The sequence below is a fragment of the Anopheles cruzii genome, chromosome 3 (genome assembly GCF_943734635.1).
Source record: "Anopheles cruzii chromosome 3, idAnoCruzAS_RS32_06, whole genome shotgun sequence".
NCBI classification, from domain to species: Eukaryota; Metazoa; Arthropoda; class Insecta; order Diptera; family Culicidae; genus Anopheles; species Anopheles cruzii.
In genome coordinates this window covers 13044442-13063742 of record NC_069145.1, presented here as the reverse complement: position 1 = coordinate 13063742, position 19301 = coordinate 13044442, and the positions used below count along the sequence as shown (strand labels likewise).

The 19301-nt window shown below is 49.5% G+C and overlaps 1 protein-coding gene across 1 annotated transcript; it reads left to right on the top strand.

The window, feature by feature from the left end:
- Window positions 1–1198: 1198 nt before the first annotated feature.
- LOC128269868 (relaxin receptor 2-like) lies at window positions 1199–19301 on the top strand. The gene is made up of 21 exons (XM_053007272.1): window positions 1199–1274; window positions 8025–8303; window positions 8419–8505; window positions 8587–8698; window positions 8921–8992; window positions 9780–9845; window positions 10793–10864; window positions 10953–11024; window positions 11117–11188; window positions 11266–11406; window positions 11605–11676; window positions 11767–11838; window positions 11916–11987; window positions 12062–12178; window positions 12730–12915; window positions 13002–13475; window positions 13549–13622; window positions 17655–17767; window positions 17830–17906; window positions 19136–19190; window positions 19260–19301. Exons 1-21 carry the CDS (start codon window positions 1199–1201, stop codon window positions 19299–19301), a joined length of 2403 nt encoding a protein of 800 aa, XP_052863232.1.

The window sequence follows — 19301 nt, the reverse complement described above, 5'->3', positions numbered from 1 at the left end:
GTGTTTAGATAAGAAGTTTGCCGGTAGTTTGTAGAACAAGTGCCGTGGACGCGAGTAAACAGTGCGAGGAAGCAATTCCGTCACGCGGGACGAAAGCGGACGGTGGCGGTCAAATGTTAAAATTGGGAAAGTAAACCCATGGAACGCGCGAACCACGCCGGTTCCAGAAATGGAAAAAATGACTAAGGACGCTCCTAGCAGCTGAACCGTAGACGAACCGAAGCAATATGAACCAGTTCGCCCGTCAAATCGGGCATCTTAATAGTGCCGAAGAAACATCCTATCGACGGAAGTTTTCGCCCAAGACATCGAGCGGCCATTTGCCGATACTACCGAAGTATAGTATACAAGCGTTTGTAGTGCAGACCGCCAGGCTTATCTGTAACTGCGGCGTGTTTTGATTGGAATCGTTCGGTTTATATTTATCGAAATCGAGACCGTCGTAATGGAATGTGAACGCGATGGCCCCCTGATGTTTTGATGGAAGTTTGCCAACTGTTTCTGTTTTGGACTTTGCATTTTCCAAACGAAACGAACTATTTTTGCAATACCATTAACCGGGGCGCCGGTTATCCGCAATGGTTTACTTCTAATGAAGACATTAAAGTAAATGATGCCTAAATAAGTTATGTGTCCGAAAGGCAAGCTCGTTTAACCTTGTTTATGCGTTTTCTCGTTCCAGAAAAGCTTCTACGACCGATGCTCCCAATCAACGTCACTTTCTTTGATTAAATCACCGAAAGTACGCCACGTACGGTTCTAGGAGTGCGCGAAGCCTCGCGACTTGAGTGCGGAAACTGTAACCGCAAACGTGTGACGTTCTGGTGAAACTGGTGCTGTAAATAATCGTGCAATTAGCCGGCAATGACTAACGGTCCGCTGACGGTGCGAAGATCCTTCGAGTGTTTGCAATGGCAGCCGTCGCTATCGTCAACGGAGCGAATACACGCGAATGGAGAAAATTAATCCTCACCCGCAAAGTAACCAACGTAATTAAGCTGCTCGAGTGTGTCATTGGATGGGATGTGAACGATTTTCCGCTTCAGTCGGTTCGGAAGAATTGAAACGTAGACGTGTTGACCCCCCGAAGAGATCCGGTCTCCTGAATCCGAAGCTTCCGTTCGTGTTTTCTTAAGGCCCTCCCGTGCCCGGTGTCCTGTCAGTGGTTCGCTTTCACTCCACAAGCTCCCGCAGAAAGATGAAGAGACCGTCCGCGACGACGATGGAGTTAATCGTTGGGCTGTTGTTCGTGTCATCGTTCGTTGTACGCCACGGTAAGTCACGCCTTTATGCTGCGAAAGCGGTGCTAGCCAGAATTACCGGGACCGGGAAAGTGGACGAAAAAAAGATAGGATAGTTTCTGCGCGATGATTGAAGATAAGCCGGCGTGGCGTGAAGTTGACGTCAAACGGTGGCCCAAAAAGGCGTTCGGCTGCGGCCAAGGACCCCGGAATGCGCATTTCCGTTCGGAGGAAATAGAGCAAATTTCGCGCAAGCTTTCTCGGAGCGACCACAAACAAGGCGGGCAAAGAATAGTCATAAACAAATGTCATTTTACGAGCGGCACGGAAGCGCAAACGCTGGAATTGCGTGGCCCGGTGTATGGAGTATGAGCTCTTGTATGGAGTATGGAGTATGAACTGACGCTGGTTAAAACAATAGAAAAGTTTTGTTTTGCCAACCGAAAACTGTGGTGGGGAGAACTGCAACCCAAAGTCATGTGCAGCCTCAACAATGCACGTTGCCAGTTGTGGTCGGTTGTGGCTTCGTGGAGTTGTTTGTAAGACCGTAAACGAGGCTAAGTGAGGCGGCAAAGCCAACCAACGGGAGGCACTCCGATGAGATCACACGGCCAAGTTCGAGGGCGGTGCATGCAATTTGGACGAGCCTCACCGAAAACCCTGAACCGGCTGCGGTGTGCCCGGTGGCTTCTGCTGGGTTCGCTGGGCCACGTCATCGCGGCGTATTCCATTAAAACAACGAATGATACCTTTGTTTGTTGATAATCAATAATGTCACAAAGAAGCAAACTCAACGAAGAAAAAGAATGGAAAGAAATATAAGATGCCGGCCACGGGCCAGCAAGTAGCCGGGGACCTTGAATTCCATGTTCAATGCGCCACGCGCAATCATCCGTCGGCCGTCGGGGTGAAGGCTCGCCGGTCGATCGGCCGGTTGATTAACATGACTATGTTTGCGGGCAGCAAACATAATTTGCGTTCCATCAACCACCGTCAAGCTACTTTGGTCCCGCCCGGCGACGGTCGCGACGAGAGAGAGCGAGTTTTGAGTCCAGTTTCGCACCCTTGGCTCGGCACGACTGTGGGGCGGGGGTTAAAACTGTGCCTGCAACCGGTGGAAAAAAGCGTGGCCATGACTTGGCTAAGCGTACAGGATAAACCAACGTCACGCCCGTTCACCATCATTTTGACGGTCTATTTAGTGTTCCTTTTTTTTCGCTGCAGACCAAACGAACAGCTCAATCATGGCCCAACGAAAACCCATGTCACATCCAATAAAAGGGAAATCTATCAATCGCAAGTGACGCGACCTCCATTAAACCGGTCACTTGGAAAAACAATCCCTCGAATGTGGTATTTACGTAGCACTATTAAATTGCCGTTCCCATTCATGCCATGCATGACATTTGTCCAGTTATCTCCACTTGATGACCTTTTTCTGCTCAATCTCCTCCAAAAGTTATTATTAGCACACCGTTTACCGACTGATTTACCGGATTGATGTTGCAACCCACGATCCGACATTTTCCATTAATTTAGCCCTGTCGAGCCCTGGTTCGGGTGGTTTCACTATCCACGCAATGATTGTTGCGCGTCGCTGGTAATTATTTGTTTAGGATATCGAATAACGATCTGAGAATTTTCCCGCTAGGTCTATGAAACGCCCCGGCAACCCTAGGACAGTTCTACGTTAGATTGTGGCGGTGAAAAGAATAGAGTGTGGTGTTTGTTTGCATTCGGCTAAAAGGTTTAAAAATGTGGAAAAAAAAGAAACTAGACAAAACAAACAAAATAGCACCTTGGCAATCCGTGGAAACGGGTTGGAATTATTAGTTTTCCGTTGCAAACGTCAACAAGCGATAAACAATTCCCTGGCAGGGAACTGGCTTCCGAAGCCAGCTCCGAACACAGCATAACTGTTGGAAGTCGATTGGCTAGCCTTGCATTCCGACGAACCGGACCGAACCGAAATGATGAAAGGTGTCCGCACCTGGCCATGGGCCGACTGCACCGTTTTCCGGGTACGGAAAAAAACGCAACACTTTGGGGGTAATTCATCATTTTCCCTACGTCTGCACCGAAACTGGCGGCACATCGGTTAAGAAAATGGACATCGAAAGCGCTCCACGCGATGGTACCTTAATCGATGTAAATATTTACTGGCGTAATCGAACCGAACGATCACGGTTCATTTGGAACCGATCCGCACCCGATGATGGCCACCAGTTTGTGGTTGTAATGTGGGGAATGAAAAATGTGTCCCCAACGAACGAAAAGCGGAGGCGGATCCTGAGCGGGAGGTCGGACACGCTGAAGTTATTACCATTATTGGTGACCGGCAGAGAGAAATGGGTCCACAAGCCCAGTCGCCACGCCGTGGAACGGATGAAAGAAATTAGTTGATCTTATCGCAGCAATTTGGCCATTTGTCTCGTCCAGACCGACCAACAGGTTGCTGAGCCGGCATTAACCAACACCGTACCATGAGGCTGCTAGTTTCCGGCGGTGGCCACAGCATTTAATTAACTACCAGACGAAGGCACTGTAATTTACAGTTCAGTAATTTTAGCAAAACAGGAAGAAAGGAACAAACTAGCCACACATTGGATTGCTTACGCTACGTGTGTTGGCGGCTCATTCGCCGGGCTTCGTGGCCATTCGGTTGCCATTTACTACCGGAATGTTAGTATTAGGGTACAACTGGCAACAGGCCGCACCAGCGCTGGGTTCCTTTTTTCTGTTTCACGCCATGTAATCTGAAACACGCGTAGCACTGCGAGAAACGTGGTCCTGTGACTGGGCCAGGAGTTGAGAGCCTAGCCACCGCCGTCGGTTCAATTGTATCAACCCTGACACCGTCCTTGACCACGGTCACTAAAATGCAGATTGTCTCACCAAAGGCACTGCAACCGAAGACCACCTCCAACAGGCACGAAAGTCACGCAGGCTGCGGTGTGAGAGATGAAGCGGAGTTGGAATCGAATCGCCCACGGAGACGACGTGCCGAGGGTTCGCGCGTCGGACGGTCTGGTCCTTTCTGGCAGATGAAGATCCTAATCCTTCCTCTTAGTCGGGCAACGACATTTATGTCTGTTAGCGCCAATGTTTTCTCGTCGTCGTAAACTGACTTCCACGAAGCCGTCGGCACGTCGGCAAAGCGTGTCGGATCTCAGCCTTTACATTTCAATTACATTCCACATCGCTCCGTTTGGGTATCGCGGCCCTTTCCTTTGGCGCGCTCGGGTAGTTTACATATTTATGACTTTTTTGCACCGCTACGTATGCATCGTCCACGGGAAGCGAAGTGCGCCAAGATTAGCTCCACCGTTGGCCAAGCTCAACGAAGAAGGAGCAGAGAGCATAGCGCATTATTGTTACTTAATGTAAACTATGGTGGTTGGTTCATAAATCATTTCAGTATTAGGTGCGAAGCCTGGCCCCGATGGTTATGGATTAGCGAAACGTATCGTAGAATTATCGGATAGAGTGGCGCATGAACCCAGATGCTTACAGCTTTGGAGGCTCCAGCACCATTTTGGTGTGTCTAGTGGGTGTGTGTAACGGTCATGTAACCAACTGTAACGAGCGTTAAATAATGTTCACTTAATTTCCTACTCCCTGCCTCTGGTGACTTATGGTCAAACGTTGTTGGTACTTACAGAGTCCGTGCCTTTGCCAAAACCACCTTGTCCTTCCTTGATTAACTGTTTAATTATCGCACAACATAATGTATCATTTGAAGAACCTTCTTTTTTAATTGCTGAAACTTTGTCTACGGACACCCCACGGGGCTCCCGAACGAGCTTGTCCGTGTCCGCTGTCAAAATTGAATACAAAAAGTGCCGCCACCGCCAATGAGCCGGCGGATGGCGTTTTATGAGAGTAATTAAGCTTGACCAAAATACCGGTCGGGGCGGTCCAGTCGGGCTATCAGCGTGGCCTGAGGCCTGAGGGCGGTTGCAATTAAACGACGCATAAGGTCCTTGCGATTGCGTTCGACCATAAATTAGATGATAGTGCGAGTGGACTTGGTTGGGTTTTCGAAGCCGAATATCCTTCCAGAGCCAGAGGAGGAAGTTCTCAGCTGATTCTATGTTGGGTGTGTTTACGGAAGCCTCTCTGTTAACCCGGCCTGACACACCAAGAATAAGTTTCGCTGTCTCTGGCGGGATGTCTAGAATCGTGCATTGAGATTTGTGACAAACATTGGCCTCTTCCGTCTGTTGTTTTCCACTTGTGCGAAAGTTTTGTCGCTGACGAGGCTACCCGGATGGGCCTAATCCACAAGCCGGATATTCTGATGTATCTTCCACATTGAGTTGTTCCCTCTTTGGGTCGGCTCTTTGAGCTGTGGCACAAAAGAAAAGTAATTCTTCTTCTTTCGATTTTGGCACATGAAATACCAGTGGACGGTGTCTGACCGAGGCTTTAGTTTTGTCGAGTTTCGTGCCAGCTTATGTAGGCCTGTTACAGCTGGCTGGCCACTGGAACGTAAGCGATACCGAAGTGTGCGGGTTTCAAACTTTAAACCGCAAATGGATGAGCTACAGATAAGGCGTTGGCAATTGGGTGATAAGCGGCCAAGGGTCCAGGCATCTGCTCTGTGTTCGCCGGTAGTAAAATGATGGTGGCCATAGCGCGGTCGAAGGCAAGACTGTGAAGCCGTGACCGTGCACCGAATAGTGACCGCTGCTACGACGATACGATCGAGGACGGTGCACGACATGCCTCGACCTGGTCAGGGCTCAGGAAATGTTACGAGCTAAAGGACATCATTCGCCGGAATGATTAAGTGCAGCAAAGTGGAGGAAATGAGAAGTGTCCTTGCACTAAAATCATGCCCTTCACCGTAGGGAATAGGCAGGTTTGCATAAAACCTCATAATATTCATCTCATGTTCTCTCTGTTCCCGGGGGCGGCTATGCCCAACGGAGTTTGCAACAACCGTTAAACTACTCGGCCCGGCTGTCGGCCAACAGCTGGAAAATGGGATGTTAAAGTTCGCCCTGCCAACCGTAAGCGTAACGAGAAATTATTGACCCATTTCCGGCGGCTGCCAAGGCCTTGTTGCGTTCGTTTTTAAACGGATTACAGGATAAACGCAAAGTGCCACTCTGTGGCTTCGGTCTCAACAGTCATTAGATTGGACGACGTTTGATGGACGATCACTTACCGTATCATTCAGGGCGGTAAGAAGAAACCAAGGAACTTGATGGTGTTTGGTTAAACGCTTCGGTAAATGGGTCACTAGAACGAACGCGTTTCGCGTTTCGAGAGCCTAATTCACTGAAGTTAATTAAAGTATTTAGCCTAGCCGCTCATTTCCACGAGTGTCTGTCTTTTCACACGCGAACGAATCATTAGAGATGTCGACTTTCGCCTTCAGACAACACTAGGTTTGTGTTCCGCTCGGTTAGTCCAGTAATTTAATTAAATATTAAGACACGTAACAAGGCTAATGGAATCAAAATGATAGAATTTCGCAAAATTGGACTCGGTCTCGGGTAGATTTATACGATCTTTTACTTCGCCGAAGCGCCTTGTAATTTCCGCTACACATGGATGATGACGACGAATGTTGTAAGAGCACTGTAAGAGCGAGTGAGACATAAACTGTACCACAAGGAGGTGCTTTACCCCTCCTAATCCGTCTGCGTTCCCGGGGGGCTACTTCTGCTTGACATGACTTCCCGTTGAAATGCTGTGGTTTTAGCCTTATTTTGCAATAAAAATCATTCATATCATTATTTGCGATCTTTTATCGTAACGACTTCTTTTCTAAGCCGATTGCGTTCCTGGGTCTGATGGGTCTGGGTTTGAATTATCAATCTTTTTTGACAAAATGGCGTCGTCGGTTTTGGGAGACATCCACAGATCTTGTCCTCATCCGTTAGTCTGCTGAGGTTTAATTCCAGAAAAGGACATATCATATTATTTTTCGAACTGCCAAAAACCAAAGGCTAATAAACTTTGTTTCCCTAATGCCTTTTGTGGGTTTGTTGTTTAGCAATGAACTTGAGTTACGTGGGACCGTGAAAAGAAACCCAATATTCGAAGGATCATACATACTTTGTCATACCATTGTTGCTGCGTACCACGATAGTGAATCACCAAAATATGTTTCCTGTCACACAGCCTGGAGAGAACGTTTTTCCAACTGGCCACTTCCGCCGGCATGGAAGCCATCGGAACGAAGAAATAGGTGTTTGTTTTGTGGCGTAAAAATAAACGATGATTCGGAGCGAGCACAATAGGGCGGTTTTTGGTGGAAAACTGCGGGAATATCATTCTGCGGATTAGACAAGCGCATCAAGGGGATTCGACTTTTCGCCGGACTATTACTTCGATATCGTTATCGATATTGTGGTTTTCAAAACAAAACCGCTTGCCGGCGCAACATCGGGGAGCTGCAAATAAATAATGGCGCTGGAAAGTGGTAGCTGGAACAGTAACGAGATAATGAAGCGGAAATAACCACCACAATGCATTGGGGTGCCCCGAAAGACTTCATTACAAGCCACGATTCGTTGGTCCGGGCTCAGAACTCGCACAATCCAAATCGAAATGACAGTTGAAATGGCATTGCCGGCTGGATTGCGGTTGTGTGTTCCTCCGAAGCGCTGTTGCCGGCAGTTGTTGCCTTCACCCAGCACCCATCGTGCGCGTCTCCAGCAGCCAATGCTGACTTTCATACGAATGTAAATACATAAACAAACATTCGCCCAAAGGTGCTCCCCTACCATTGGTGATTCAATTTCTTGCGATCATCTTTCTTCTCTTCAGCACGCGGGCTGGAGCACCGCGATCTGGTTCTACCGGAGGCGGAGTACGGAGGAATTTTGGAGCAACCTGTCACGACGCAACGTAAGACAGCCAACGTGGAGGCAGCTGCCGTTCCACCGTCCCAGCCACCGCCACCACCGTCATCGAACGCCGATGTCGGGTTCTTTCGCTGCGAGGATGGATACTTCCGGTGCAACAGCACGCTGCAGTGTATCGAGCAGAGCAAAAACTGCAACGGCTTTCCGGACTGTGACGATGGATCCGACGAGCTCGAATGTGGTGAGTGTTTTTCGTCCGCTTTTTCTGTAAAAAATACAAGAAAAAGGAAATTTGATTTACAAAAAAATGAGCACTGATTCATGTCCTGTTTACGGTGGCTTCCCCCGCTCGGTAGAGGACGACGTGGGCAGGAATTATTATGACCATTATTTCCGCAAACGGCCGGCCGCCATCAACGATCAGCTGCCGTACACGGACTGTGGTAAGACCGGGGAGAGGTGGAGTTTGGCCGTTCACCGGATGGCACGGATCACTTACTTTTCACGCCATTTCACCCCGACAGCCTGGAACGATGCCAACAATACTTGCAAATGTCGCGGAACGGATGTGCTGTGTGATAACAAGGGCCTTACGGCGCTGCCCCCGTCCCTAGCGCCAGACAATGTCACTCTGCTGTAAGTAAACTCTGCTCTGCTCAGCCGCCCACCATCGGCTAATCAACTTTTCGGCACCTCAAAAAGTATCAAATCGAGGATAGAAGATGAAAGATACGAGGAGCCAGATGAGGTTGTGGCTGATGGGCTTTGCTCAGGTGCAAATGGTGGCGCGCGTTCAGTCGGAAAAGTTTCACCCCACAAAACCATTCGTTTCACCTTTTGTTCGATCTTTCGTTTCAGCGACCTGACGGGAAATCTGTTCTCCGAGCTGAACATGAACGTGTTCCAGCGCTTCCTGAAGCTCAGCACGCTGTAAGTGAATTCGTGTTGTGGATTCGGCCTACTGTGTGCCTGGGAAACTTTTGCTCTATTATGCTTTACTTTTTTCGATTGAATCGAAACCGGTCCTACCACCGCTTACTGTGATTGCTATGTGTCAACGTGTCCCGTCGACATCCCGCGGCTAACAGAAATATTGTTCGCCTCGCTTGACGACTCCATTGTTGGATCGACGTTACTGACAGATGCGTGGTGGCAAAGGGAAGGAACATTCGGAATAGAATTTCATCCTTCAATCCTCCGAAGCAGCTGGATGCACTGGATGATCTGAAAATCAATTTCATCCATTCCGATCCGGATTCCGGATCCTTCGGAGAATGCAACCGTTCGCGACCGACCGATCCTGTCGCTTGGCCGGCCGGCAATTATGTTAAAAATTACATCACGTACAATTACTGTCTGTTTGCGCACGGCGAGCCCCTTCGGGCAGCGGCGTGACCACACCCGATTAACGACACGTTCGACAGAGCTAGAGAAGCAAACAGAAAACCGGCACAGAAATGTGTTTTGCTGTTGTCTGTCGGTCGGTCGTCGCCGACACCGAGCAGATCTTAATTAAAGTCCCGACGGCGGTGAGACGGTAGCATCAGAGTTTCCCGTTCGTTCCGGTTCCGGCTCACTTGATTTCGTTCGACGGTCGTTGAATTATTCTTCAGTTGCTTCCATTGTTGGGCTTTTTTCATCTGTCTTTTTCTCTCTCTCTCTCTATCGGTCTATGTTTCGATGACGCATTTCCGCGGACCGTTGGCGGATGGATTAGAGTCCTGAGGCACTGTTCAATCGAGCGGATAGAACCGGCCAGACAAGCTAACAGCATTGACGCCCTGTAAGTATGGATCGCTCGCTCGTTGTTCGGACTTACTCTCAAAGCTTACTCAAGTGTCCGGCGATGGCTAGAGGGCAAGAGACCGTGAACTGACCTGACCGTTGGACTGGGAGATAATTGATATTTGGCAGCCATATTGTTTTCCATTGTATTGCCTTTGCTGTGGGATTTGGTTTATGATTCCTACCATATGCATTAAAAATTCAAACACTAATGTTATACCCTCCCGGCTAAAACAATTACGAATAGTAAAGAGCTACAAAAGTAAACCAAAACATCCGGAATGCCTGGAGGAAGTTTCCATCATTATTTTTTGCCTCAATCGATGGCCCTTGGTAGCGATCCCGGGATAACGGGCTGATTAGCCAACTATCTGGACTAACGGGCACTCCAGGCTGCCAGTGCGCCTGGTAGACCGTTTGTTTTCCGGTGGCGTGGCAAACGGAGCGGTATCGAACAGCACAATAAAAACCATTGCGCATAGGCAATAGGAGGTGGTTCATAAATTGTACTACTTTATGACCCAACGGCGAGCGCCCTGGAGCGAAGGTGGGATTTTGGCAATATTTCTTCGTGCGGTGACTTTCACTAGCAGCAACAGCAGGCCAACGCTTCCCCGGATCGTACTCGATTGTATCCGGGTTCGGCAGGTGCGTCAGGTTGTGTCCGGTACTTCCGTTCGTTTGTTTTCTACTCGCGCGCTATGAGAAATTTAGATCGTTCCGAGGAGGAGTTATTGCAGCATTGCGTTTTACTCGCCAAACCAGGCGAACCACGGTGCATTTGTCCGGTTCGCGTACAAAGCTTAACTCATTTCGGCCACTAAAAGCCCCATTTATCTGTGGCCAGTTTTATTTCCACACTCCACACTGGTGCGGTGCAAAGGCTTTAGAGTTAACGGGGCCGAATGGCATGGTAACGATTTGTCTCGTCCTCGTCTTTCGCAGCCATCTGGACCAGAACGGGCTGACGACACTGCCGGAAGTGTTCTTCCCGTCCGGCACGGTGCTGCGGATACTGTAAGTCGACCGGAAGGCCGAATGAATAACCCGGAATGGGCGACGGGCGTGCTAATATGATCGATCGTTTTTCATCTCCTCTATACAGTGTGCTCAGCGGCAACCGGATCAACCGATTGAGTGCGCGCAACTTTGTGAACCTGGACTTTCTGGAGGAACTGTAAGATGATAGATGCGATTCCGCTTCCCGTTTCAGCCTTTATTTGCGCTAAACGGTGCACCTTTCTTTCCATTGCTGAATTATTTTCGCAGAGATTTAAAAGACAACCTGATTGACTCGCTGAGCGAGGACGTGCTGGTGCCGCTGACGAACCTGAGGATTCTGTAGGTTTAACGAACTTAATAGGCAGCCTTCCTTGAGGGCTCCGCTTATGCCCTTGCTCTTGCTTGCTCGTTTGCAGGTATCTGAACAACAATCGGCTCCGTAAGCTGGACCAGGGCATGATACCGCAGCTGGTGACGCTGCAGACGCTGTCGCTGGCGAAGAATCAAATTGACGCCGTCGAAGTGAGCGCCTTAAACCTGCCATCGCTCGAGCACCTGTGAGTATCGGTGTAAGCTGCCGTGTGGCTGCTCCAGCAAACCGCACCACGGTCTTAAGCACACGCCGTACATTAGAGTCGACTAAATTAATTGTGTCGGTTCCGTTTATCCTGCACTGCGTGACGTCCTCGTCATCGTCGTCCTTGTCGTCGATACTCCTAATCCTGACGGGCGCTTTCTCTTTCTCTCTGCCGTAGCTACCTATCGGAGAATCAACTTGCCGTGATCCGTAACGACACGTTCGGCAACCTAACGAATTTAGTAGGATTGTAAGTAATCTCCGAGGGAGGCTTTCACTTCCTTTCTATGCTCAAAATTGTTTTCTCTTGCGTGTGTGTGTCTTTTCATGTGTTGGGCAGATTTTTAAATAGCAATAAAATTACACACTTCGAGCTGGATGCTTTCTGCGGCTGCGGCAAGCTGGCAACACTGTAAGTATCGGTTTTTGTTGCGTCGGAAGGAAGGAAGGAAGGAATCAGGAGGCTCACTTTTCGCTTCTCACCAACAGCAACCTACAAGGAAACAAATTCGATCGTATCGACCGGCGGGTGCTGGATAATCTTACGAACCTGCACTACATGTACGTAACCAGGGGGAGCACTGGGCTAACACCGGTAGAACCGGGTGGACTCATCTTTCATTCGATTTTCGCAGACATTTCACCGAATTCCATCACTGCAAGGCGGCCCTACACGTGCGTGTCTGTGAACCGAAGGGCGACGGCATCAGCAGCAACCGGCATCTGCTCGACAATCCGGTCCTGCGAGCGAGGTTCGATACCAAAGCCACTGCCTTAATCTCCTAAGTATAGTATGTTTGCCCCGACAAAAGGGGTTCTGCCCGGGTTCCGATTCATTTGGCAACGATTTCGATTACGTGCGTGCGTGTTGTTCGGAAAATTTTACGCCATTTCCAAGGAGGCGCCTCCTAGTGACGGCCCAAACTAGTGGTTGCCCAAACGCGGGCCCTGGTTACGGTTAGGAAAAAGAGTTCTCCGCCTCTGTGGTCTACCAACCAAACCGGGGCCATCTCCGTGGTGGCTCCGTGCCAGGAGTGGTTTAATTAAAATTTTAATTATCTACCACCCTGTGGAGACACTTCGTCATCGCAACGCTCAAAAAGGCCGTCTTCTTTCGGGGTTCCGGTACTCCGGAAGATGTTGAGCCGCTTGAAGTTCTAGGCCCGTAGGCCTCGCTACCGCTCGTGCCCCTTTTTCCGTGTCGTCCATTCACGAGCGCCTCACTTTAATTTATGTCGAATTATTGTAGCTTTTAATAAGGAATCACATTTGTGTCATCCTTGCACCCGCGCGCAAACGCCAGCGTCTGGATCATGGCGGCCGTCGGCATCATCGGCAACATGCTCGTCCTGTTCGGGCGCTATGTGGTTGGGTCGCGGAGCAGCCAAGCGCACGCGGAACACTCGCTCTACTTGCGCCACCTAGCGGCCAGCGATCTGCTGATGGGAGTGTACCTGGCGATCATAGCAACCGCTGACATCATCTTCAGGTAGCGCTGAAAGATAGAGATAATCGATTAGTTTGGAATACTCGAATTTTCGAAATTTATTAATTGGCCCCATTTTCTTTCGGCAGAGGCGAATACCTGACGCACGAGGAGGAGTGGCGTAATGGGACCATCTGCGCCGTCAGCGGGTTCCTGAACACTCTCAGTTGCCAGTCGTCGACGCTGCTGCTGACGCTGGTCACCTGGGATCGGCTGGTGTCCGTCACGAGGCCACTCTACCAACGGCCGAGCAGCAAAACACGGGTCATCCTGCGGCTAGTGCTGCTGTGGGGCGTAGCGACGGGGGCCGCGGTCGCACCCCTGTCCGCCACCGAGTACTTCGGGGCCCACTTTTACGGCAGCAACGGCGTGTGCCTGTCGATCCACATACACGATCCGTACGCCATGGGTTGGGAGTACTCGGCCGGGTTGTTCATCCTGGTCAACACGTTCTCGCTGCTGTTCATCGGCATCTCCTACCTGCGGATGCTGCAGGCGATCCGCGTTTCGCGGAACGAAACGCGGAACACGCTCAACTGCCGGGAGAAGGTCGTCGCCAGGAGGTAAGCGTCAGACCTGCAGGTCAGCCTGCCGGAATATCTAACGATGTCCGTCCGTTCACCGTTACCGCCACAGATTCGCCATCATCGTTGCGACCGACTGTGTTTGCTGGATGCCGGTGATTGTAGTGAAGCTGGTAGCCCTGGCAGGTAAGTCAAAAGTAGCCAAATTCCGGACTCGTTTGTTCGGATCGACAACACCAGTAAACTTCGCGGGGGCTTACGGTGTCGCTGTGTGTTGTTTGATCGTCGATTGTGGGGCGTGAGTTGTGCCTGTATTAAGGCTGATTACCTATTCACGGAACTCATCACTGGGGGTCAGTGATTTGTTATCAACATTCTACGCAAAGTTGGGTCGCGGTCGTGCTCGGCGGCATGTGATGCATCCCCGGATGGGCCAATCGATAATAGGATTATTTTGGCCAACTCGATGCTCTTGCGTTTCCGCCCCGGAAATCTGATTTTGTGGGCGAACCGCTCGAGTTCTGTAACAAAGCGGGTCGGGAAATAAGTCCCGTTGTGTTTTGGTGGCTTGTTTGAAGGATGGATCACACCGGATGGAGGCTCCCGGTGCCCGACGTTCGATCGAAGTGGTATCGAACAACTTTTTAAGCTTCTTATTGGGTGAAAGTAGCTCAGTCCATCTGTCCATTCTGTCCATGCCTATTAAATACTGTAAGGTTTCGCCATTTTATCGAAAATCAAAATAAAAGCCTCGGACTGTCCACTACGTGTGATGAATGTTACGCATTACTTACGGGGAAGTTTACTCAAAGTGTGTCGCCGAATTAAATTCGGAATTTGTATCCCTCAGTGAGGCCGATCCCAATTCTTTAAGTAATTGATGAAATTCTTTTCAACAGACTCCTGTTTCTTCGAATGCTGTGGGCGTGAAACGAAAGCTTCGGCCAAAAGCCAATTAGCGCAGCTCAGCCGGGTATCAGCTGCCAAAGCCGGCGCGTGTGGGTAAATTACTCCGTGGACCCGGAACTGTCGCTCCGCCAACCTGTCGGCTCGAATTTCGGCAATGGAAAACTCATTTCTATCCCTCTCGCAACGCGCTCCGTGGGGGAAAAAAGCGGGAAAATTGGTGTCCAACAAAATTGGAAAGAAACGAAAAATAAGTTTGCATCCAAAAAAGCAAATAGCCTAGAATGTGCGATTCGACAAAAATGGCCATCTTTCGTCTAAGCCGCTTCCGAGGGCTCCGTTTGAAACACATCCACCATCTCGCCACGGCGCAGACAGATTTAATTCATTTTGTCGTGTGATGCGGTGGATTGGGATTTCGCGGACATACTTCCTCGGGGTTTTGCTATTGCCGCGTCTTGTCCACGACGTCCATTTTTCGCGACTGGCGGACAATTTAATCTAGCTCCGCGCGAAACGAAAGTTACGCTTAGAAGCGCGCCGCCCCGAAGGGCCAGCTTGTCCATTTCCGTTACCGGCGTTTGGTGGTGAAAATTGGACACAATTTTTGCTATGTCCGTGTCGCTTCGTTGCGTGAATTTTTGCATCGCAGTTTGTGGCGCGCCGAAGTTTAATTACTTTCGCCGGGAAAATATCAACCATCCGGCTTCGATGGCGGAATCCATGTTTTGCTTGTAGTGTCTTCGCGATGTCACTAGCTTTTTGTTTCCAAATTTATTTAATTCATTTAAGTGGGGGTTATGGTTGAACCACACGCGTTATCTATTACCATTCCGTTTTTGTCATCAGAGATATTCTTAAAAAGCTTTTATATTACGAGAACCATTTAATATGAATGCGCCAAAAGTAAAGGAAATTGTTAAGATCCTTTCAATACGTTGTTGTATAATTGATTCTTGTCACTGCAGGCCCACATCCTTCGGCCGAACAGCGTTGGCCAAAAACTAATCGATACAATCGAAAACCACCCGATTCGATGCGGAGCACGAAGCGGGGTGTTTCATCGGGCGGAAGACACCTTTTAAGGGATGCTGACGAAGTGACATTTAATTGGTTCCGTTGCAATTGAGCCGGAAATTCGCCGAACCACGACCGGCAAACGTAATGCCGTCGCGTAACACGGAGGCGGACTCTTAGCGGAAAACCAATTCAATCGCACAACAACGAGCGATGGTTGTGGTTACAGGCGGGGCGACTCCTGCAGTCCCTGCTCCAGGCACCCAATTGTGCAAGCAGATTGCATTTAAATGGGCCGCGGATGTGGTTTGACTTGGAATGGCACTAATGAATATTACAGCGATCGAGTGATTTGAAGCGGTTCTGGTAAGAACGCTCTCTCTCTCGCTCTCTCTTGGAACTAAACGTCCGAAAACTAACTCAAAACGACACAAAGTACAGCCCAAATTGCTCAGGGAAAAGGCAGAATGCCTGAGGGCTTTCGGAACTCTGGCTAGATCTTGCAAACATTAGCGAGTTGGCGAGGTTCCCTATTATTTACTGATGGCTTCGAATCATGCTAGTTCTTCGCTGTTTCCGGTTGGCAACCCATTCGAAACCATAAAACCATCGGGCATTATGCTGAAGCAGCGGTCTTAGTTCTCGACCCCAGTACTGATTTGAGGGGAACAAATAGTTTCTCCCTATTGCCGGCGTTTTACACTATCACATTCAAGTGGAAAGTACCATTCAGTTTGAAGACCAATTGATCAAATTTGGGAAATTACTACGAAAGTGGCATAAATTTGGTCTTCGAATGGTCTCGGAGCAGTTTGTCATGCTTACCAGACAATCGGTTCCGTCGGCGTTGCGCGGCTCATATTTCTTCTCGCGAAACACTGGGCTGAGCAATCTGTATTATTATCAACCCGAAATATTCTCTCCTCTACTCCGGAGACTGCTGGTCCACCGATCCGGTGCCTTATTCGGTTGCAGCGATGCTGAACATGAACCTGAACCGTGCCGAACCTCGGTCGCTCGCTGGCTCGCGATAGGCAGCGGGACGAACTGAACCATAAATAAAATGGCATTACTCCCATTAACGTGTAGCTACCGCGGGTCGAGAGACGCGACTTTGCCGGCTCCCCATTGCCTATTTTTACACGACAGTTTGCGTTCGCCGCCCGACCGATGGAGGCGCCTGGTCGTCCATTGATCGCGTTACACTGCCGGGGCCGCTGAAACAGGAAGCGAGCAGGAACAAGTCGACCGGAACTAGTTGTAGTTTCGCGGCGATGTCGATGGCGAGTAGTTGACTGTTTTGACGTCACGCGAGTCCCGGTTGCTTCCGAAGGGGGCAGCCGCTTATCGCTGGTCTCGTTTTTGGCATCTCGTTTCGCGCAAAACATGATATGTCACGTTTTTCGGTGACATATTTTGGCGGCTGGCCAAAGTGGACGCTATCCGGTGGGCCCACCGGTATTCCGAGGACTCCTCTTTCGCTCCTTTTCGATTTTCCCATCCCGTTCGCTTCGTTCGACATCCGCTCGCGGTCTGCATTCGCTTTCGTTTTCGAGGACCGGACAACAAACACCGGGCTTTACGGGTTCGCGTTTATGATTTTGTTGTTCCATCCGGAGACCTCGAATATTTAATGTTCGCCCGGGAAGTAATAATGGGTATTGTCGCCGATGGCCTGCGTAATTTGGTGCTGAGCTTTTAGATAAACAAACACGGACACCGGTCCGCTCTGCTCCGTGTGCTGGTCTCACTCGCGTATTGATGCCTCTCGCTTTAAATGGTGCGCAGGCGGTGAAAAAATGGCGGAATGATTAATGGAACAAACATCACTCCCAGAAGTGGCCAACCAGAACCACAACCTTCATCACGCTTAGATGATACATTTCGCGGCAAGATGCAACCTGCTCGCTTTTCTATCGTGCCACATAATGAAAGCGCGGCCGGCGGAGCTTCGAATTTGTACCGAATTTATGTTCGCGTGAAGGATTATTTTTTGATTAATAATATGTCACCCGACGGGACGGCCTCGCCCTCGCCTCGCCCTCGCCGGTGCCATACACCAATAGGCTTGAGTGACGCTTGATGGTCCCCTCGCGCAGCACGACGCCGACGATGGCAGAAAGGGGTATAAGTTTTCCGCTTCGGGACGCATGACGCAAACCGGGGACGACCATTTATCAACCCGCGATGGGCACGGCGAGAAAATTATCCAATGAAACTTGATTTACATTTTCAATCGATTTTTACAGACAAATCACTCTCAATCCCGGTTCTGTGTCCTCTTTCGTCGCACAGGTTACGAAATTTCGCCATCACTGTACGCCTGGCTGGCGGTGCTGGTGCTTCCGGTCAATTCCGCCCTCAATCCCGTGCTCTACACACTGACGACGGCCCAATTCAAGCAACAGGTGAGTCGAGTGGAAAAAGGAAAAGTCGAGCAGATCCGAGTAACGCGGAAAATTGTTCACAGCTCGCGCGCTTCTGCTACACCCTACCGTGTGGCGCTCATCCCGAATACGATAGTGTCTCGGCTAATCTCGATTCCAGGTGAGTGTCTCGGCTAATTTCGATGAACGGTGGATGTCTCCGCTTTCGCAACGATTTTTGTAAATTGATTTCACTTTTTCTCAATAGATTCTTTTCACATTAAAAAATCAGTTATCAAAAGTTTGTATGATTTTAAATAATGATTTCGAACAACGATAAGGTGATTCTACTCACGTCACAGTGATACTGGGCCCAGAAGCATGAAAGGATCTCATTGTTAAACGAAAGGAAAATTATTGCCACACCTCTCCGTGTCCACACTCTCTCTTCCTGTCCGGCGGCTAATGATGTTTTAATGACTGGACGAACTCCGACCGGTGAGATAGACAGAAAAAACAGGGGCGAAGACAGGGCCGATTTATATTCCCCCCCGCCGTGCCAACCGCGGATCGAATGATTTTCCCCGAGCGTGCGTGATGGACGTGGCTGCGTGGCATAAAATGATTTAGTGAGCGCGATCAATTTGTGCACGATTTCCGCGGAATGGTGGCGGTCTGCGGTGAATGGAAAATCCACGAAATGAGAACATTACTACCTCAAACAAAAACGAATTCGGGGAACTGTACCTGTGTACCTTTGGGGGGGTTTCCAGGCGTCTAACAATGCATATTGGATGATGCTGCGTTCGGGGGTTCTGCTCTTCCACTCCGTACGGAGAATGCAGACACGCCTGGCGGACAGAGTTAATCCTTTTTAACGTCCTGCTCCTAAGCCTCTTGATTTACTGGCCGCCCCGTCTGGACGGACATGGAAATGGATAGCAGCCAAGCCCTTCAAAGAATTTCGGTGGGCCTATTTCTTCTATCTTCATGAAAACATAAAAACGGAACACTAAATCTCATTAATTACCCAAACTTCATTATGAGCGGTTCGTCAGAGAGTTTCCCTTCTCCAAAAAGTTTAACCTTTATTCCCGCCCCCAAAAAAACAACGAAAAAGATCGTAAATTGAGTTGATGGTAGTGAAATTCGAATAGAAAAAGTATTCTTTCAGCAAAATTAATCCCAAAGGCCCCTCGAAAGAGTGAGGTTCGAGTGTTTCAAGGTACGGCCCATGAAAGGTGGCACTTTTCGGCGAAAACATCAATCAGCACCATGGTTCATGGTAGCATCTCGATCGATTCCGTGCGACCCGATGACGGGATCCGGATAGATGGCATCTAAGCCGATAGCTTCATTTTCCAGTCGTGCTCGAGTCTTAACGCTTTCGTTCACTTTTCCCTTCGACAGAAACAGCATGGCACAGTTCACACACAACGGCAGCAAACGGATGATGCAGCGAAGGGTAATAAAAGCCCCCCACAAGGATGTCCTTTGGCCACCACCTTAACGCTCCCTGCATTGCTCTCCGTAGGAACGCTTATCGTCCAACACCAAGGTGTACGAGTTCAAATAG

What these genes read in the sequence shown, in the direction of transcription:
- LOC128269868 (XM_053007272.1), top strand. Translation starts at nt 1,199, where the DNA reads ATGAAGAGACCGTCCGCGACGACGATGGAGTTAATCGTTGGGCTGTTG. An exon ending in GCTAACAGCATTGACGCCCT is followed by an intron (nt 9,846 to 10,792) that starts GTAAGTATGGAT and finishes CGTCTTTCGCAG; the next exon opens with CCATCTGGACCAGAACGGGC. An exon ending in CTGACGAACCTGAGGATTCT is followed by an intron (nt 11,189 to 11,265) that starts GTAGGTTTAACG and finishes GCTCGTTTGCAG; the next exon opens with GTATCTGAACAACAATCGGC.